The following is a 22810-nucleotide window of genomic DNA, read 5'->3' on the forward strand; positions in this document are numbered from 1 at the left end:
TTGGTGCTGCAGCTCAAATCCTGAGTTGTAAGCCAGAGGTGCAACAAGGAATCATAGGTAGATGGTGGAAGTGTCTTGTACATGGCCTACATTTTTGTTTCCAAAAGTGCTGATGTAATATTTTTATGTAAGGATGATATTTCAAGAAGGAAAGTGAGGAAGCGAAGGCTACAACTGAGTCACCATTACCATATTTTGAGCATGTGATGTAAGACAGGACATGAGTCACTTGTGACTTGCGCTGCTTTACTTATGTATCAGGGTGACTTTCTTGTTGCCAGTTTTAATCATGGCCATATTTTGAAAACAGAAATTATGTCAGTAGAATGTTGCATTATGCATAAATATTCCTGCAGCTGTTATGAGCATGGTAGTGCATGCAGTTCTGGGCAGACGACATGGATTCATTAGACACAGTTCTTGGCACATTTTTTGGAGCTATCATTTTACATTTAAATATAGCCTAAAATATGGTACAGCAATTGTTTTTGAAATCATACAGCTTCATTAAAAACAAGGCTGCATATATAATGGAAACTATGTAGCTAAAATATCCTGCTAAACTACAGGCAGCAATCGCTCTCTTGTGAATGTATCCCATTTAAATCACTCACCAGTAATGTTCCGGATATTGAACTATCAGGGATTCATGACATCAGAAAATCTTGTAATGGTGATACTCAGGCCAGCTGACAGCTTTGCCTTGATCCGGGAAGAAGATAGTCTTCCGTGGGAATCCATAACCAGTAGAAAATTAATTCATATTTGCGACACGGTTGATGTACCCTGCATCCCATCTTATATATTCAATTAATTAAATATCTTATTTAATATTTCTTTTATTACATAACTATTTTTGATTCCTTTGCTGAAATAATTTTTAACTGCTTCTTGTGTCTTAACCTGCAGAGCAACTCAGCAGTAGACCAGTCACTTTTTCTGTAGTATTTCTAAATGCACCTCTCTGATCCATTTCAGAGACAACCAATCAGAGCCAGAAGGAGGGCCTTAGTGCTGTCAATCACTCCCCCCACCCCTTACTCTCTGCTATGCTACAACTCATTCCTCACAATAATTAGCATCACCACCCATGACAGTGGATATACAGTTTTCCTGCAATGGTAAATTATTTTTTATTACCACAGCTGTAACATGTGGACTAGCATGATTGTTGGTGCTAACACATGTGAATCTCTGTTAGATTGTACTCATTCACTAACTTGATCTCTGCTACGCTATTTGCAGCAGTGACAGTATTGTTTTTTGTTGTCTTCTTATGTAATCCCAACAACCACAAATGCACACTTTGAGTTCCTTGTTTTCCTCCCGTTTCCATGGCGGATCATGTTATCTGCCTTTCATTGATGACATCTTGACGATAATATACCTGCACTCACCTTTAACTGACTTAACTCAAAATTGAGTTTATCTGATTCATACCACCTGTCCTCAAACAGAAAATTCTGAGTATCACAGAGCTGAGCAGGTTTGTTCAGGGACCAGGTTGCATACAGTTCCGCATTAACGGCACATCAGTAGTGCACATGGCTGACGGATGAAGAAAGATGAAGCTTGAGGCAGTGATAAGAAAAACAGCAAAAGTGGCAGAAACAATAGAGATATTGTTGCAAATTTTACACAAATGCTGAAAAGTTAAATGCCTTTTGAAAGAGAATGAACTGATGAAGCCAATAACCAATGCTTACAGCTTAAAAATGTTTTGTGTGGTCTGTGTTTAGACTAAAAGTGCACGTCACAGTGAATTATTTGCACTTTATCTCCTTTTAGACAGTCTGAGCAGTATTGATAGTGTTACCAATTTATTTAATAAACGAAACCTGGAAATTATTTTAAGACTTAATATAATAAAACGAGTTGCAAAGTTGCAGCACCTTATCTTAAACTGTTTATTAATCAGGGGGTTGTGTGTAGAACGTTTGTGCAAGAAATTCATGCAGTGGTTTTTACAGATAAGTAATTAAACATCAGTTTCTCAACAGTATTTTGATTTGGGGCCTGAGGTGTGAAAAAAAATTATCTTCTTTTGTATCTTGGTCTATTGATCTAGCGCAAGATATGAAAAAGCACAGCCTCTACCATCTACCAAGCCGTCTTGTTTTGTTTTTGTTTTTTTGTTTGTTTTTTACCCGTTCCCTGTCTGCCCTGGGTTTCCTCTAGTAAACATGCAACAGATCTCTGACAGAAATAACTCAGTTTGTTAGTGCCAGAAGAGCAAAGGACACATAGATGAGAGGTCCAGCTGCTGAGCTCTACCTGCAACTTGAGGCTTGATCCTCTGGTGACAGCCACAGTCCTTTGATTTATCAAAATGATGCAGCCACTGCCTGACCTATAGCAGAGCGACAGATTGAAGCTGTGTTTTCCTGTCTTTGCCTATGGCATACCAAGCATTTTGAACTTTACTAAAACGTTGTGGCCAAACCATATTTTTTGGATTTGAACCCCGCTCCACGCAGGGCCCAGGGCAGGAGTCCCGTTTGTCCCCCCTGTCATCCTGTCTTGCCAATACTATTGGTAAATATTGTGATGATATCAGTTGTGATATCATCATCGGAATATCATAATTTGTGTCCAGTGTGAGAATGTTAGACTCTGACTAAATGTTATGTTAGCATCTACAATTTGAAATCATAGCACTTTGAATACATTAGCCAACAATTATTTTAATTGTCCTTTTTTCAATATAAATACTACACACTAATACTGCACTAAAAATGTAATATATTGTGCAGTCTTTTACAGTATTCATTTTTCTTGACAGGAGCAATTATTTTGTTGGGTCTTTTTCAGATAAGCCTTGTATTTCTAAAGATACACTCGACCTAACAATATTATAGCAGAGAACCGATGATTAAAAAAACACCACAGTTCTCGGCCAACCGTGAGATTTCTTTGCTTCTTTCTACTTTTAAAAGAGTGAGAGATTCAGGGAATAAGTCACTTGCTTTTAGAAAACCAGTTTTCACAATCTCATTTTATTTTTTTTTTACTGTCCTAGTTATTTGAATCTGAATTTGCAAACTATTCTTGTTAAAGTACTCTGGAGCTATGTATCCTGCCTAGCCCATCAGTTTAGCCACCCTCTCAAAAGATAGAAAGAAAAAAATAAAAAATTGTGTGAAGATTTCTGTGATTACAGACATCAAGACCATAGCAGTTCCAAGCTTATAATGAAGAAAGACTCAACGGTTTCTTCGAATGAAACGTTTTTCTGAAATTGTCTTCCAAAAATACATTTACCTTTTGTTGTTAGAAATCTAGGTTTAAAAAAAAATACTTTCTACTTCTTCCCATTCAATTTGCATAGTTTGTTTTATTTCCTCCAAACGATTTAATGAACAGAATTTAGCCAAAGTAGCTAATTTATCTTATTTTTTCCCCCACTCTCCAGTTGTAACAAAAGCTTAATGGTACCACTTCAGCTCTTTCTTATTGTTGAGCGGTGAACAGTAGCCTTCACTGAAGTCACTTCAATGTCTGTTTTTCAATTGTTCAAATTAGAGCATGATGAGTCGCTTTTTGAGATTTTTAAACCTACTTCCTATTGTCAGACAGGTCCTATTAAATTGATTCCATTGGCCACAGAATAATCTGACCTGGGTGTGGCTTGTGAAACTGAAGTTCATGATTTAACAAGGATGTCAATTATCTTTTTGCAGGCAACTAGATTGGTTTGGATCCCTTTCATACTTTAATGGATAAAAGATCTAAAGTGCATTTTTATTCATCTAAAAAGTATGATAATAACACATTTTATAACAATATCTTAAACAAGAAATTTGCAAAAGATAAGCAAAAATTGAACAATTCTTGAAGGAGATAAATATTGTTAAGGTAGTGTGTTTACTATTGTAAAAAATAAGCATAATAAAAAAAAAATCAACCCTAATATTAACATTAGGTTACTTCATTATAACTTGGGTTTACAAATCATGGAGAAAAGATTCCAAGGTAACACTTTATTTGAAGGGGTCTGCATAAGACTGACATGACACTGTCATAAACATGACATAACATCTGTCATGAACATAAAGAAGTCTTTATGAATGTTTGACTGTTTTCATGAAGTGTCATTCGGTAAATAATGACTCTTTTAATGCAAAGTTGCTTTAAAAGTTTCATGCATTAAAAGTCCATTAAAAGTGCCAACTTTGCATTAAATTATCATAATTTACAAAATCATGCAAAGTTGGCATTTGTAATGGACTTTTAATGCAATTTTTAGAGCAACTTTGCATTAAAAGTGTCATTATTTACCGAATGACACTTCATGAAAGCAGTCATAAACATTCATAAAGACTCCTTCATGTTCATAACAGGTGTCATGTTTATGACAGTGTCATGTCAGTCTTATGCACACCCCTTCAAATAAAGTGTTACGGATTTGAATATTTAATATATTAATAAAATAAGGTGAAGTGAAGTATGGATTGACATCCAGAGGAAGCCAATGGGTGCATATAAACCTGATGTTGCTACTTTAGAATTGCTCTCATCAGATTGTGGATTGAATTGACTTCCCTGACAGATCAACAAGCACCAAGCTGCCTGTCTGGACTCTGGCTCTCTCATGTTGCTGCAGCAGCTTGTAGTAACAGTTTAAGGGGACTTAGTGGAGTTAATCGACTGGAGAAGAGTGTCTTGAAATAACTCATGCTGGGATGTGCCTGGCCTGCCACAGTTTTCTTTTTGTCTTTTTACATTCGATGACTTTGCTGACCCCTTGTCTCTGGTATGCTGGCAAATCAGAAGGAGAGCTTCTCTGCGATCAGTGAGGCGAGCGTAATGTGGCTGGAGCACATCTGGGCTGTAAAAGCCAGATGACTGCAAATGCTAGTGCAAATCATGGCACAGCTCGCTGGGGCAAATTAAATGCTGATCGAACACGCAAGAACCATTTTATATACTATATTTTTTTGTTGTTCTCTATGTAATGGACTTGATTACACCGTGTTCCGTCTTCATAGACACGTCGAAACATTATGTTTCTATAGCGTGATTGTACAGCGATGTCTTCTGTATGAGTGACTGAAGTTGCACTGTATGACACAGAACAGCATCAGAGGCTGAATAAACGAGTCGGTTCACAGCAACATGGCATGGTGAACATGGCTTCAGGCTGCAGCAATAGATCTTTGCTCTCCCCACAGCATCTGCTGTCTGCTGGCATTTGTCAGCAGCTACAAAAGCCAACAAAGACTGACTGGACATTTGCCACCAGCTGCCCCCATTCTCTCTCCCATCACCCTGCTTCCATTAGCAGCCTTTAGCTGCAGGGGCTACAGGGCAAAACCCGATTCGTTATGGAAATTCCTGGCAAACGTCTGTGCCTCTCTGTGTCAGTAATAATATCAGTGCCGTCAGAAGCTGTCAGATATTTTCAGCTGCTTTTCCCACAATGTTGTCTTTCCCCTGCGGAGAACAGCAGCAGGGCAGATCATCGCTGTTTTCTGTTTAGCAAAACGCTTCCCATACGGCGTCTTCATCACTTCGATTTTCCTTGTTCTGATGGATTGTCCTGGCTCATCTGCGGCTGCCAGCTGCAGCGCACTTGCGCCTTCAGATGGATGTTGGCCACTTGAGGAGCTGCCGTGCTCCACAATAGAACATCTGCCTCGCTCAGCTGGTAGTGCTGTTCGTCAGTAATGAGGCTCAGTGGTAGAATAAAAGAGGTTTTTAGAGGTTAAAAGGCAGGTGCTCATGGCAGTCTCCTGGAGACGTGTTAAATCCACCTTATTTCTAAGTGGAGGCATTGCTGTTGCATAAGTACTGCTAAGGGTTCATATGTATAGTCTTCGGTTCTTTCTTTCTAGAACCTGGATTTCGTTTTGTCTTTGAGTTTTGATCAACAGGATATTTGATCTTTTAGTTTGTATTTTGCTTCTATTGTAAATGAATATCTTATAGTTGAAAAGGAATATCCCACACTTTTAGCGTCTCAGTGCAGCACTTTTTAATCTGTTATCCAAAATTGTAAGTCTGGAAGACCAGCATTGAAAGCACTAATCAGCTAGCAACCAAGAACCCGCAGTAACTCTGGAGCTGCAGAGTTACTGTAGGCCCCATCTCGGTTGGTTAATTCTGACAAGAGATTCTGTGTCATGCTCTCTACAAATACGACCTAACACTGTGTTTTTTCTTCTGAGCACACCATCTCCACAGTAATACATGGTGACGTCAGATGCATTTTTCTCAGCAAGAACAGTGAACCTGGTAAGAGTTGAAGGGAAGATGGAAAAAAGCTAAATGCACCTCAAGGAAAGCTGTTGGAGGCAAAGTAGGAACTGAAATTGGGGTGGAGGTTCAAATGATTAGCAGAATGACTCTAAGCATGAAGTCGAAACTGCAATAGAATAATTTAGATCAGTGATGTTTGAAATCCGTACTCAGCGGGCTGGTATGATGGCGTTTTAATTCTTTCCCTGGTTAAGCACACCTGAATCAAATGATGTTTCATTAGCAGGCCTTTGACATGCTGAGGAAGCAGTAGAATTAGGGTTGAAGGGAGCTGGACACCCACGGTTTAGATCAAAGCATATTCATGTGTTATAATGGCCCAGTCAAATCCACGCCAAAATCCTACAGAGAACTAGTGCCAAGAGTTGAATATTGTTCTCCACAGGTCTTAATCCAATTTGATGAGTTTGAGATATTTTGAAATTAAGAAAAAGGGCAAATATTACAAAACTGGTAGAAAATAGTCCAGAACACCTGAACTAAAATCACAGTGATCCATGTAGCATTGAAAACAAGACTGACTGCTTCTGAGAAGATCTCTAAGTAGTGCGGTGTCAATCAGTGTGAAACGGTGTTTGTCAATTCCGGTCCTCAGGGACCACTGCCCTGGATGTTTTAGATGTCCCCCTTCTGCCACACACCTGACTTGAATAAGTGGGTGATTAACATGCTCCTGCAGCGATTGATGGCATGCAGGGGAGGTCAAGCAATCATTTGAACAAGGTGTTCTGGAACAGAGACACATCTAAAGTATTCATGTCCCCGAGGACCAGAACTGAGAAACACTGGTGTAGAATATTGAACTTGAAATTGATCAAAGGAAAAATCTGGTTAGGGAGCAGGATGACTTTATATATGGATGAAGAATGCTTGTGACCTAGCAGAACACAACAAACCATCCTCCTGATTATTTTCTTTACAGTTCTACTACTACCGACGCTCTTAAACGACAGAAGGAGTTTTGTTGCAACGTTTATTAATTGTAAATGTCCGACCGTGTTGTTTCTCTTTAAATAAACGAAGGAATCCACTCACACATAGTTTTCCCTCTCCTAGATGGCACCTGAGTCAAATTTGAAGAATACTTAAGGATCCTTATCTAGGTTTAGAATTGGAAATAGTTCAAGTACCACTTTACGTCTCAAGAGGCACCTGACAAACAAGAGTTGTCAGACAGCCACTTCCAGTGCATCTATTAATCAGCAGTGTGAATGGGCAGATGTTGCTGTAGTTGAACACAAGTAGAGCAAGACAGAGGGATGTTGTTTTTTTCTGTCTGTATTTAATGTTTAAGTTGCATGGGTTGTTTGTTGTTATATGTTCCGATGTTCAGAATAAATGTGCCAGTTTTGAAGGGTAAAAATAAGCTGAATCAAAGTAAAGGAACTGCTTTAGATGGAAATTCAATGGCCACATTAGGAGGATTTGCTGACAAAGTTAGTGCTGCAGCCTACGGTGCCTGTTATTGACTGAAACAATGGGAAGCTCAGAATGATTTAATGATCTGAAGCACTGCGAGACAAATGGGTTTTTCAGTGGTTTGGATTTTGTTAGGACTCCCCTAAAAATCTTCAAAGCCTTCAAGAATGTGTTGTGCAGGACTTCAGTGGACCCCCTGCCAGCATGCCATCTTTGTGTTACTGAAGTGGGGATGAAAGGGACGAGGTGAGAGGAGTTCTTAGGGAATGGAAAGCCTGACGCTGAACTTTGATCCCCTCTGATCTGGCATCACAAACTGTCACATGTAGTTCAGTCAAAGCAGTTTGATAACTCTGTCCTCCTCCTCTTCTAAACGCATTATGGTTTCTTTGATTAACATGTCTAGGAATCTACTTTTTGATGGAATATAAAATTATAAGCAAGAGTCGTCTGCTGTGTTGATAGATTGGGCATAGATAGGTGTTTATCACATATGTCACATTTTGAAATCCATCGTTCATTTTCAAACCTGGTTAGAAAACAACTTTCTGTAGGAGTACAGCTGATCAATACTGGATAGATTTTTGATAAAGTTGCACAAGAATATTTTATTAAACACTTTAGTGATTTTTTCCTCCAACAACAGGAAAAACATGCAGTTTTATATCTTTTACTCATTTTATTTGCTGTATTTTTCATACCTGCCATGAAGTCACTCTCCACTCCACTATTCATCTTTGTGTTTGATTGATGACTCCGGCAGCCATCAGGGGAGATAAATTGCCTTGTATTTCAGGGCAATAAAAACTCAGATGCATAAATAAGCAGAGTTGACTGAAATTGTCATGTAATCAGGAAATAAACACATTCATCATTACAGTTTAGGAGATTCATGGGGATTTTTTATTTTTTCATCTGTAAACATATACAATGTTGGATGCTCTTCCAGCATCCTCATTTAAAAATCTAATAAGCTCACAGTCAAAGAAACCCACATATTTGCAATATAGGGGTGAAATATGTATTTGAAAATCTTGTGATCCAGATATTGGGATGTATTGCGATGACAATGTTGACAACGTTCTCGTATAAACTTCCATCACTTTTGTTGTGTGTGTGTGTGTTTTTTTAAACCATGTATAGCATGTTCAATCATTGAAGAAAACCATTTGGATATTTTGTTTGCAATAATCTATTGACATTTTAGTAACATTTTAGAAAGCTGACATAAAATTACAGCCTGCATAGAGCTTAGATTTTCCTCATCTGTATCGATCCTAGTCGTTTAAGTCAAAGAACAAGCACAAACAAATGCCTTTTTTTTATTGTTGTCTTGTTTTCATTTTCTAGATTTGCTAAATAATTGGTTGCACTTTCATTAACATCAAGTAGTTTTGCTTTTTTTAATCAAGATAAATAGTAACTGACCTTAACTGACCCTTTGGTATTTAGTAAAATCTAAATGGCCAAAGACACTGAGTGTCTTTAAATGTCTTCTGTAGATGCAGCTTTCCTAAATCCCATAAAACTTTATCACCACATGCTATCACGTCCTTAGCAACCTGTAAACACCATTACTGGAGGCCAGCTGCTCACATGTTGGCATTAATTGTGATCAATATCTGTTGTTCTTAGAGCTATAAAGCCCGGCTTGGATGACCAGATCCACAAATAACAACAGTAATGTGATTAACGTCTCAATCTTTTTACACAAGCATTTAAAGGACTTATGAATTGTGTTCAGATGAGCGGAGATCAGTGACAGAAGACAATAAACCTTTTGAAATTAAATTTCTCCCACCTCACAAAACAGACACTTTAAATTGAGATTTCATTTCAAAATGAGATAAAATAAACACTGGTGACTCATGGCGCTTCCTGAGTTTTAAAAGAAAACTGCACAGCTCCTCCCTGTCAAGACAATTATTTGAAATCAATGAGATTACTTATGGGATGTCTGAGAATTACCATTCCAAATACAAGTTGAATGCATGTTGTGCAATCTTGACATGTACTTTTATAAAGAACATATAAATGCGTAGGGCTAGCAAATATACATGATTTGATATTCCAATTACTATAGTTTTTACAACTAGATACATGTACAACTTCATTATTTGTTTGAGAATAAAAAATAAAAAACACTGTAACACATGTGTTTCTAACAAGCCAGAAACAGTACCACATTAACTTGGATAATTTATGTTGGATGTATGTGGGTTTGGTGCAGACAGGTGTGAAAGGACAGTTATTGTCCTGAAAGGACAGTTATTGTCCTTTCACACCTGTTTTTAAAACCAGAAAATGTGGAACTGTCTCTTATACTTGGAGGTAGTCTTCACCATAAAATCTAGCCTGTTATGGAAAAGATCTTTAAGAATCGAAGGATCTTCTGAAAAGGACACCACAATCCTTCTGACCTTAATTTACTGTAGTTACATTTAATGTAATTTGATACAGTGTTTTTAAAATTTTCATGACTGTAATTTACTGAATCCTCGTGAAGATAGTTTGAGGAGGGTTTAAGAACATAATTGGTTCAAAACATTAGAGAAGGAGTGGCCAAACCAGTATGAAAACAACCCACAATTCAAAAGTTTGGAAATGGCAAAATGAGAACTACAGGCAGCATTTATTCTTTACACGGCTTTAAATTCTTAAATCCATTGAAATCTACACAAGACCAGATTTTGGTATTGGCAAACATTTAAATTAATTAAAAAACAACTTTGCATCAGAAGCTTTGCATCAGAGCTACTTTCATATGAATCTACTCCATGTTTAAATAATCAGCACTGTTGACTTTTCCAACTGAAAATGTTTCATTTGGGTTCCACATCAATGAACTTTGAAGCTTCTCCATCTTCCTAAAACATTGCGGTGGCAAAATGAAAATTTCCATGTTCTAAAGTAGTTTAAAGAGCAGCCATTATCAAATTTTCAAAAATCAACACTCATTTACTCTACTTGAATGTTTTTTGTCTTTCCTCCTTTTAAAAGTGACTAAGAGACGGACCGTTAAATTGCATTATATTTATATCTGAGTAACAGAAAGCTAAGGATTATCTATTAAGAGCTCCTAGACTCTCTACTTGAAAAGTAAAGTATAAATCTTAAGCCTGAGATCCATTTATGTTAGCAGGAATTGTTTGGGGTGTCTCGAAAGGTGGCACAGATAACATGTAAAAAAGAAATATCTCTTAGTGGATGTTTTGTCTACCGAATAAATGCATTTTCAGGGTGATATTTTGCTTCTGCAATACCAAATAGATTTATTTAAAATCTGTTTTTGCACATTGTACAAGGTATGCTTGCAAGAGTGGAAGTTGCTTTATAATTAATTTACTCTCATCCCGCTGTGCGTAAATCGCAAATACAGCCCTGTTGTACAGACAGTTGCTGAAGTCCATCAGCACTGAGGATTTGTTGTTTTCTTCAGACGGTGATGATTGTTGTTCTTTTACTGCAACAAAGATAAAGCCCATAAATTTTTCTCTCAGAGATATTACAGTTTGCGAGCGAGGAGCTGATTTAAATTCAGTCTGTGTTTTCAACACTTACTCTGTGCTTAGGGACAAATCAAATATTAAAACAAACTTTTTTTTTTTTACAGGAATTCTGTTTGTCATGACCCGCTAATAATTAGCAGTGCTTTAGCAAGCGCTTTAGGAGGCAATCGAGGATAACTTTTGGCAGACACAGCCAATGGGGGAAATGTGCTGTGAATTTATGGTAAACACTATTTCCTTAAATAACCACTCGACTCATAATGATTGCACTGGTATATTAAACTTGTAAATGAAGCAAAGTAAAAAATAAAATAAAGATATGGCCCTAGTAAATTCAGGGGAATAAAAGTCACAGATGTCACAAAGAATGAATAAACCATTAAAAGCCGTGTCTCTGGTCATTTGGCAATTCATCAGTTCTGAGTCGCTTTGCAGCAGCAGAAGGTGGGTGAAATTGGATGACAGCTCTGGATCACACTCACGACAGTTGAATCATATCTCTTGTCCCCATTTGGCAGGATGCGGCAGCGTTTGGCCTGCCTGCATGCCAAATGTGTCTGTGCATACATGAGTAGTGGTCTGATATCCTCTGGTGGAAAACATGAGGAGACAGCTGTGCAACTTATTTATCTGCGTTCGTTTATATGAATGCAGAAAGTATGCAAGCTTGCTTGTTTTGTGTCTGGACGTACATTTGAATCAAAGTTCATATAAACAGGCATAGATGTGAGCCCTGGATAATTTCAGAATAGAAACGTACCGATTAACAAAGCACAATTAATCTTGATTTTTAAACACGTGTTAGCTGGTTGTGCTGGAAAGCTGCATGAGTGGGAATAATTTGAGGAATTTTGGGTGCATGATTACAAAGTTCCCACAGTGTGGGTTTTGAGTGCCCTTCAATAATTCATATCTAAATAATGGCTGGCAAAATAGGAAATAGCCACTGTTAGAAAATGCTTATTTAACTGTTAATGGAAAACATAAAAAAAACGCAAATGTTCAGTAGAGTAAAAATGTCTTTGTTACAAAAACTCATTTAAAAAGAATTTTAGTCTTTACAAAGATAGATTAGAATAAAAGTAAAAAAAAAAAAAAAAGACGTATCTGAGTTACATGGGTTACTTTAAGAAGATATACATATTAACTAGAATATAGTTTGTACAGTTTTCATCTGATAATTTAAAGACATCTGCAACCTACAAATCCAGAGCTGCAAGTGACTTAGTCTTTGCGGTTCACTTGATATATTAAATGATGTAATATTGCCCTTTTTGTTTCATTCTTTGGTTCTGTGCCACCATGAAAAAAAAACATCGACTCCACTCTGGGCCCCCACGGTAAATTTGGTCTATAGCCACCACTGTGCGCAATAACATGTGTGCACCGCTGTAAAAGCAAAAAGTTATGAAAAGAAGAATAAAGTTACTAAAATGAATGTTTGTAGACATATATTCATAATGTGGCGTGGAGGTAAAAAGTGAGACAAAGGACAAAAACAAAAAAAATTACTTGTAAAATGCGTTCACGCATCACTTTGATCATTTGGTTCAAAACAAGCTCACTGCGTGGCAATCAAAAGATCAGTTAGTGTTTTAAAACGTGTGCATTTCTTTTACATTGACTGGATTGGACTTATTTTCAAGCAGTTACAAGAGGGGTCTCTAACACTAGTCATAGCAAGCTGTCATCCTGCAGGTTTTAGATGCATCCCTGCTCTAACACACTCAATTCAAACGATTTAATTTACCTTTTCAGCATGTCATCAAACTTGGCAAACCCTGGTAACGGGTTACTCATTTGATTCAGGTGTGTTGGAGCAGGTCTGCGTCTTAAAGCTGCAGAACAGTAGATCTCAAGGACCCTTGAGATATTGTGCATAAAATGTGAACTCAGCTTAGACACAAGCAAAAATAAATTATTAATCTATAGTAGCATTGTAAAGCAGCTCCTCTAGAGTAAATATGAAAATGTTGTTTTCTACGTTGCCATGCAACACCTACATCTGAATAACAGATCAAAACCTGGATGGATCAAATGCAATAATGCATTAGTTAGTTGGAAAGAAAGTTACCATTAGAACTATATTATATATCTACGTATGTACTATTTGTCTTTGTTGCATCGTTGTGGAAGCGTCGCAGCAGATGGGTTTATGATGTAGAAAGAGTAATACAGGGGATGTTTAAAGCACCAAGAAGCACACAGGGTTAATTGTAACTGTGGAGTTTGCAGCTTTTTGAACATGTTTAGTCCTCACTTGCAGAGGAAAACTACAGGAACAGCCCTCTGCTCAGTCTGCTAGCTATAGGCTAATGGTGAGTTACTAAGCATTTGTTTGATAATCTGGTTTGTCTAACTGGTTAACAGCTTGTCAAATTTATTTCACTGTTAGGATCGTGAATGAGGGTTGAGTACAGCTAGTAGAACACCCAACGCAATAACAGGATGGTGTATGCATCGATTTTATAGAGTCATTACAATGAAAGCGGCCCATATAAAGCGCTTCAATCATCTGTATTGGGTCAAACTGTGTCAATACAGCAAAGTTTGTATTGGTGTTTGTATTGGTGTATTGGTGTCTTTAAAACCAGATTTAAATTGTTTCATGTTTGTTGAGCGAAAAGGGTTTCCCATAAAGAGACGGTGAAGAAATCTCTCCAAAGTAAAAGTTTTTACTTTCCCAGAAGTTGCCCACTTTCAGATCAAGTTTACTGTCATAAAATATGATATTTGGTCTTCATAGTGGAAAAAAGGCAGAATATGAGTAAAAGCATTTGGTTTTCTTGTTCTTATTTTATCTATTGCTATGATTTATGTCAGATCTTCCCCAGTATGTTTAAATTCTAACTGGGCCGCTTTTAGATTTAATCAATGAATAATTTGTCAGGCTTGTTATTGATTCTCCTACTGTAGGCGTTGTAAGAATCCTTTCGTTTGGTGTTCTCGTGCAGAATGCATTTTACCACAACATGTTTACAAACTGTTTTCTGGACTCACAAAGTATTGATTTAAATCCAACCATACATCCATTTTCTTTACACCCTTGTCCCTTAGTGGGATCGGGAGGGTTGCTGGTGCCCATCTCCAGCTAACGTTCCGGGCGAGAGGCGGGGTCACCCTGGACAGGTCGCCAGCCTGTCGCAGGGCAACACAGAGATAGACAGGACAAACAACCATGCACACACTCACACCTAGGGACAATTTGGGAAAAAAAAAACTGACAGTCATGTTTTTGAACTGTGGGAGGAAACTGGAAACCCACGCATGCACAGGGAGAACATGCAAACTCCATGCAGAGAGACCGGGGCTGGGAATTGAACCCAGAACCTTCTTGCTGCAAGGCAACAGCTCTACCAACTGCGCCACTGTGCAGCCCCTGATTTAAATCCTATTTGTGTTTATTTACTTATTCATCAAATGGGTTTCTTTTCCTCTATCTTTATGTGACAATAGTCATTTTTCAGTTGTAATTTGCATGATAAGGGGACATGATGCCTGTTTAAATAATAGTTCTTAATTTTTAAAGTTGAATTGTCTTGCAGTTATGGGTGTAACAAGAATTGCATTTGCTGCAGCACAGGATTATGTTCGACAGAAAAGAGATGATCCACTATAGAAGGTTTTATGTTTATCATGGTGAGATTTTTATTACAGCTATTAGAGAATTATTTTTTCCGGCATTTTATGCTGTTTGTTGGTACGAAGTGAAATTATCCCGGCCAAATTCAGGCCATTATTCTGAGTGAACTGGAAAAACGGACGTGGAGCGATAATACAACACTCTGTCCATCTCTTGTGGAGCATTACTGTGAAAAGCGATTCAAAAGTGACCAGGCTGCCTCAGAAGTGATTTAACAAGCCACAGGGATGGACATTTACGAGGTTATCTGCAGGAAATGAAGGACAGATAAAAGTGATGAGCCTTATTTCTATCCATAAACACCATATTTCTGTGCTACAACAATATTTAAATGAGATGGGCAAACTGTTCATTGGCTTTTTCACCAACATTATAATTAACTAGGCATCACTCTGACGGCCTCATTTAGAGTGCCTAATACAAAGCCGAGCGCGGAAAGGTAAAGCTTATTCGGTAGGAAATCACCTAAAACGCATCATTTGAATTGATTGGGACCAAAGTCGATATTTTTATTCAAATCAAAGCACATCATTTCAGCACAAGCATCACAAACTGTAAAGCACAGAGTTGGTGGGTTGATGATTAGATGCTGTTTTCCAGCCACACACAGCTGTATTCACGGGGAAATGACGATGCGGATGAACGTCGCAGTCTGCTGTTTGGCTGCAGCATAAAAGGAAGCCCTTCAGTAAAGATGCGGAATGAAAACTCTACAAAAATCACATCAAATATGTGCAGGAAATGTTTCCATTGACTGAGCCGATTCCATACTTCACAGATGTTTGTGTGGTGCTGGGAACTGGACAAGCTCTCTTCAGTGTAACCATTCCCCAGCAGTTTTTTTTTTTTTTTGTGCTTTTCAAAGCACTTCTGCACCTCTCCCATATGATAAAGTGTGCCAGTTGGGCTGCAGCAGATGCGACCATGCGCCTGTTTGAGCGAGAACCCCTGTTAAGCCCAGGGCTAAACTGTGCAGGCGTTTCCCTCACCAAGCGACAGAACTGCCAGTCTTGCTGTTTTGGATGTTTATTTTACCACCTCCTCAAGTCTGGCAACGCACATGTCGCATTGTTTGCCATATTTGAGAAATACTTAATGCATACCATTTTGGATTAGTGTTTGTGGCTTAGTATGCATACCCAAGCTGCAGGGTACGTGGTTTGGAAGCTGGCGATTAGTATCACTTTGTATTTGCTGTTGTATATTTATTGCTGATACACAGTTGTGTGTAGTTTGAATTTAAAAAGACAGTCTTTTACCAGAAATGTCTAAAAATAAAGTTCTAAAGCATTAAAGAAGAATCAAACTGTTGTTATTCTGGGGATCTGTTTTATTGTTATATTTTGTTTTTGTATTCGTTCTCTTGCCGTCGTTGATATGCTTTTCCAATTTGTGCATTACTGTACCTGCACTGACTTAGTGTTATCGCTCTAACGAGTTTTATTTCTCTTTGCAAGATAATTAATTGTAGGAGTCAATTGTGAAAGGCAAGTTAATAAAAATTTTTTTTTTCTTTTTGAAGCCCGCTTGGAGGTGTATTAGCTGTGAGTGCGTCATTTGAAGGTTTATCTCTGTGCTTCTCTAGATCGGCGCTGTCTTGGCAGGACATGCAGCCTCCAGCATGAGGATGTTCCCGAGTTGACATGGAGCATCGTGGCAGCAGGAGACCAGAGGGATGAACGGAACGGGAAAAGTGAAAAGAAGACGGAAAGTCCTCATGGTTGGGAGGAAGGTAAGAATGAAGGTATCACGTTTCCCCCGTTGCAGGGGAACTTTGTTTTTCGATAACTTCTAGAAGGTTTTCTGATTACGTTGAGTTTGGACCAAAGAGTCCATTAATCATAGCTATGTCAAAATACCATAACTAGTTCAAAACGGCTTATTTTTGTCATAATACATCAGTTGTTACACTGCAACATGCCTTCCCACATCCACAACTGTCAGCTCAGACTATAACTGGGAACATCTCATCTCCTGAGGTGATAGTAAAATAGGAGAGACGAGTCTGTTTACTTCCCTTAAATGTTTTCCTGTCTGTCTTTAATGAGTCCTGAGATCCTGTCTGTCTTTAATGAGTCCTGAGACCAGTGAGATCACATGTTGGATGAATCTGAAAAATGTCAAATGCACTCAGTGGTAAGGAAAGGGAGATGGACCCTGGATTTGAACCATGCCCGCCCGTCCTGCAAGTGTAGTTTTGGTTGTAAACTAAGCTTTGACTCAACATGCCTCCAGTGGTGGAGAAAGTACTCAAAAAATTTACTTAAGTAAAAGTACAAATACACAGACAAAAATGTACTCAAGTAAAAGTAAAACTACCACATTAACATTTGTACTTAAGTAAAAGTAAAAATGTACTAGCTTTTAAAAATACTTGAGTATTAAAAGTAAAAGTACTTGCTGAATAATACCTAATCCCTAATACAACATCATTAAGTGTACAGATCGTATTTAATTTTAATACATTAGAAATGTGCCATTTTAATGAACAATGCCACAGATAAAGCATGTTGTGTTTTCTCTCTGTAACATAGTTTAGACTAAGAGATTCTTTGCGTCATAATTTCAGGGATGGAAACATCTTGTCTCCTGTCCTGACATAGCATGAACTTCACTTTTTTTGCCACTTGTGGCTTTTATTTTGAAAAAAATCCAACAGAAAGGGGATGGAAAGAAGGTGGGAGGGGGAGGACATGCAACCAAGGAGCCAGTAGCAATTTAATTAACACTCAGTTGGTTAATGAATGTTTCTAACTGCTTGGAAACTTGTTGCTGCTATTCCATTTGTTAAAAGGGGACATAATTTGTCAACTTAAATCTACAGTCCAATCTGCTTTTATCTAATTTGTCAAAGGACATTGAGAAGCTAGTAGCTAAACAGTTTATGCACCAGTTGAATTTTCTTTTTATATTATGTAGGTTGGCTTTATAGACAGACAACTGTCATTTTATAGATGTGATTAAGTTTCTGCTTGTAGAAATTTACCTTGTTGGAGACATGTTTCTTGATTTAAATAAAATTGTTGTTAGGATAGTCTTGGCTGATCCACATAAAAAGAAATGGTCTCCTATGAAAGTCTTAAGTATTCTATAGTTTATTGAATTTGCCTTTCTTATCACTTAAAATAACCCCTCTTTGTATGCTCTAATTTTGTCGAAGATATGCAGATATTGTATTTTATATATACAAAGCAACAGTAGGAGATGTTATAAAGTACTGTACTCCAAGCTTTATTTCATAGTAGGGAACTGAAATTTAATTCCTACTAATACATTTTTGAATGAGTCCAAGGTCCATTAATTATAAGTCAAGCCACATGAGACAACAGTTTTATTCAAAATAAATTAAGCATCTCAGTAATTAAAAATACCCCAAATCATACGTGCTAAAGAAAAATAAAAAGTCCCTTTAAGTTTAGCATAAGGAATCAATGACTCCACAGAACTGTTATCAGTTAGGGTTAGGGTTAGATATCAAGATCTAATTTGTGGAAAAACTGTTTTACATTCCATGCTATTCTAACTGAGCATATTCTTGCTCTTTGTTGTCATAAATGTAACAAGAATCCTGCTTACATCTTGACTGGATGATCTTAGTGCATTTACTTTTATTGTTCCTAACTGAAATTTCTTGACATTATTTGCAAAATGCTCATGTTTGCTGTAATAACACAGTTTAAAGCTGAAATCTCTTCCATACTTTTTCATGTGGTTTCCTGGCAAATTAAGTACATAGTTTTTGTGCTGGTTGAAGAAAGAATGACTCAAGCCATTCCGTCCATACCTGTTTGAAGCGTCGGCATTCACTGTTCAATTTTCCTTTTAGCATTGAATCTGGAACATGTTTTTATTTCAACAGGCTCCTGCTTCTCAGGAAGTATAACTGCTCCTAAGGTGACAGTAACAACGTGCCACTTACACTACAGCAGTGATTTTTGAGTGACACTGTCACAAGTGGTCAATGTGCCATTGGCATGGAAATGACACTCCACATAGCTATGTTACATAACTGATATAATGGCATCTGGTAGTCTTCCTGTGGAAACAGTGCGCATACTAACCTGGCACCTAGATATGGAAATGTTGACATAGTGAAAGAATCACAGCTTAGGAGTCAGAAACAGGCAGCCTGCGGCCAGCATTCAAACCACAGGCCACTGTTTTAGAGCTTTGTTGTAGTGGTCCTAATTTGAAAACAGATTTCTATCCATGCCATTTATATATACTGCGGAGACGGAGGTTTTGCTCCGTCTCACTTTGCTCACAGGTCAGGCAACAAATCTTTTTAAAAAGTATAAAGGACCTATAATTGATTCAAAACTTACATTTTAGGTTAAGGTGTACAAAATCTTTGCCAGTTTTTTTTATTTTTTATTAAATTGCCTGTTTGTTCAAATAACCTATCTGTAAAAGGAAAAGAAATTTATTTTCCTTTTGATACAATTATTCAAGAATAATTGTACCAAATACTGTAAGGTGTTTTTTTGTTTAGGAACAATAGAATTAAAGGCAGACATTACTGAAATGCAAAACAAATAGTTGTGTATTTCCATGTTACAATCATCTGCTAGCCACAATTCAGTTGGTATGTTTTGAATAACTGAGATGGGCGAGGAGGTTCTTCACACATTTAAACATTTCTCTTTGGAAAACAGGGGGTAAAAAATGATGGAGATTTGAAGGCTTTGATGTATAGGAATAGCTGAAGCTGTTTTCTATAGTCCTGAAATAATGTGTTGTAAAATGTGAAACATTATAGCCTGTAAATAGGCTATGTTACTTTCATACAAAAAGCTGGTCGTTGGGCTGAAGATGTGCAGATGCAAGCTGGAAAATCACTAAGGTTAGCAGGATCAAGCACGAGTCCTGCATCCATAAATAGAAGCTTGCCTCGACTCAATGCAGACTCCCAGAAAATGAATAATTAAAGCTGTTTACAACCAGATATGACGAAACCACTGCTGAAATTAGATTTTTTTTTTATCATATTTTGAACTTGCTTGTATTGTCTCTGGCCATTACTGGACGCTGCAGCACATGGTACGCTCTGCTCCTTCCTAAGGACAGTAATCTGAGTAAATAGAATGTGTCTGTGGATATGCAAAACATTTAAAAAGAAATATATCTGCGCTCATAATAGTTTTGTCACAAAGTTGTTTTCTAAACTCTATCCTTAACAAGTAAAGACAGCAGCAAGTGCAGAGGGAGGTACAGCTCAACAAATTTCCATTTGTTGCAAACTGCTCAAATCTCTGCGGCAACCAAATCTCCTGTGACTCTAATTGATTGAAAGTGAGCCAACGCTGACGACTCCTGAACAGATTGTGAATTAGACTCTCTGGTGAGTCAAAACAAAGACAAAAAAATTATCTGAATGTCTGTAGCCAAAGACAGTGTGAAAATGATTGAGCATTGATTTCTAGCTCTTTTGCACATAATGGAGAAGCTGGAGCTGACTGGCAGCAAATTCAAGTAAGATGCTGTTTGCTGGAGCAGTTTGTTTGTAATGAAGAGTGGCCCCGAGGAGGTCTGTCATCTGGCAACCAGAGGTGTCATCTGGATTTTTATCAGGCCAGAGGAAGATTGGCTCTGCCTTGCAGTCTTGTCTTGCCTTTTTTTTTATGTTTAAGTATGTAGTGTGCTGAAGCACCTACTGTTTGTGCTGTAAGTAATCTCGGGCATTATAAACAAAGGCAACTGGACTTCTCTTATCTTGAAGACTTTTTGACTCTCATCCAAGAGGCTACTTTGGTGGTAAAACCTGCGTTCGACCTATAAGGCTTATAAGTTGTAATCAGAAACAATCAGACTGATAAGGCAAAAGAGGGCACTAACGAGGTCATTGTAATCGCTAATGAGGTCATCAAGGTCACATGAGCCTCTGGCCCTAACCCTATGCTCGATTCTCTGTTATGGTTGTTAACACTAATGATCCTAACATGTCCCCAACAATGATAACGTTGACACAAACGTTGATGATAAGATACAGCATCAAACTGAACATGTCCTCATAAAGAGGGAAGGCAAGGACAAAGATCACAAGTACTTCGAAAAAGCATTTGAATTCAACTTAGTGTGTGTTAAAGCATCTTGGAATTAAAACAAAACAGTCAATTCAGGCGAGTGCAGGACAGGGCAAGAGGAGGCAGAAGAACATAGCCATCCCATGTCTGACGAATTAAGACTATTTTCTAAACTCAATGTTCAAATTTTAAATCCAGTAATGCTCTCAGACAGAAATTGATTCAACCCAAGGACAAATCACCCAAATCACGAGCTCAGTGGTGTGGTATTTGCAGCCCAGTGCAGTGAGGAATGTTCGGATCGTTGTATTGGAGAAACAAAACAACAGCAGCAACAAAAGGATGGCGCAACACAAAAGAGCCAACTCATCAGGTCAAGACTCAGCAGTTTATTCCCACTCTCAAGGAAAAGGGACTCTGCTTTTGAAAGCAACATATTTTGGTCAGGGGAGCTTAACAGAAACTCACACCTGGAAACATTTAAACGAAACGGTGCACCTGTTGGCATTGTTGAGAACATGTTAGGATCATCAGTGCCAAACACACAAGTAATTGAAAGGAGATTAGGTTCAGGATCTTAAAACCAGGTCAGTACTGAGAACATGAAAGCCACTTATGTAACTGATTGGGTTAAGCTAAGCGTGCCTTAAGACATGCACGCCTTTAACAGTTTCATAGAAACTTTACAAAATATGAAACATTTGACAAAGTGAAATTTGGGGTATGGGCAATTAACTCTTACATGCCTATTTTCTTTTTTTTCACTCTTTTTTTCACTCTTTTTTTACCTCTTTTTTTTACTTTCATCACTCTGTGACCTTCAGTGTTTTGTGTCCAGTCTGCTAACCTTTGGACTCTGTCCAACTGGATAAATAATACAATAACTTGTAAAATGCAGGTTCAAAACACCTGGAGTGTTTTAGCAAGCAATTTTTAGACTTCTTTTCAGTCCTGTGTTGATATGAATATTGCACACTGAAATTGCAATGATGGTATATGTTGAAATTGTTCTGCTTTTAAAACAATCAGCATCAGGACAGGTAATAGGAAAAACTGCAGCTGACATCAAATTAGACGTAACAGCTAAAAAAATCCTCATTGAGTATTTTCCACTAAGCTCTTGCCCTTCTCGGTAAGGATAGCACAATCTTCGCTTCTATAGTCCTTTGGATCAAAACAGTAAAATCTCCTGCTGGTGATCCTTGCTGATTATAAGTTTCATACAAAGTTTCTCAAAGTTTGATTTAAAAACGAACCTGCAGAAAACTATTACCTGTTCATTTCTTGGTCACAGGATTGCATCTAGATAGATCAATGGTCCACTTGCCATGCAGGCAGGAACGCTACCCAGTTGCTTTTTCTGCACCCAGCAACCCTCCTATCTGAGCAAATAATTATGAACCATTACTTTGGATGAGAGGCAATTTGTTGTACTTATGTGTTTTGTATCAGAAATATAATAACCCTGGCATTTGAAGCAAGCCTTTACTTTGGAGTTGGTCTATCCATGTCCAGCCTGAGCCTAAAACACAGTAGAATCAGGACACAAAGCAAAAAATATTACCTCATTGGCAACAGACTTGGGGCATTAGTTGATTATCTGGATGTTTAAAAAGCAGTTGAGCAAAAATAAGCGACAGATTACTTTCTTTCAGACATGTATTACTTTATTTTATCTACTTTATATACTCAAGTAAAGACACACAATGTCTTGCAATATTCATCTGACATGACAACTGTTTTTAAAAAATTTGAAAAACTCGAAACAGATCAAAGTTGGCTTAGAGCGACTGAAGTCGCGTTTCCCAGAATTTTGTTCAAATCCATTTGAAAACATGTAACTTCCACTGCACTATTTTGCAAAATACTATTTAAATACCCAGAGGTTTGTCGATGTAAAATGAAAAACTGACACCAAGTTTAAGAAATTCTAATGAAAGAAATGCAAGGCACTTTAT

General features: G+C 37.7%; 1 protein-coding gene across 1 annotated transcript in view; it reads left to right on the plus strand.

Moving 5' to 3' along the window:
- Positions 1–22810, plus strand: part of alk (ALK receptor tyrosine kinase) — a 410868-nt gene that overhangs the window by 171990 nt on the left and 216068 nt on the right. Inside the window, exon 3 of the mRNA XM_017302413.1 lies at positions 16415–16573. Coding sequence (XP_017157902.1) covers positions 16415–16573 — 159 coding nt within the window. The remainder of the gene's footprint in view (positions 1–16414; positions 16574–22810) is intronic.

The sequence above is a fragment of the Poecilia reticulata genome, linkage group LG22 (assembly GCF_000633615.1).
Source record: "Poecilia reticulata strain Guanapo linkage group LG22, Guppy_female_1.0+MT, whole genome shotgun sequence".
Classification (NCBI taxonomy): Eukaryota; Metazoa; Chordata; class Actinopteri; order Cyprinodontiformes; family Poeciliidae; genus Poecilia; species Poecilia reticulata.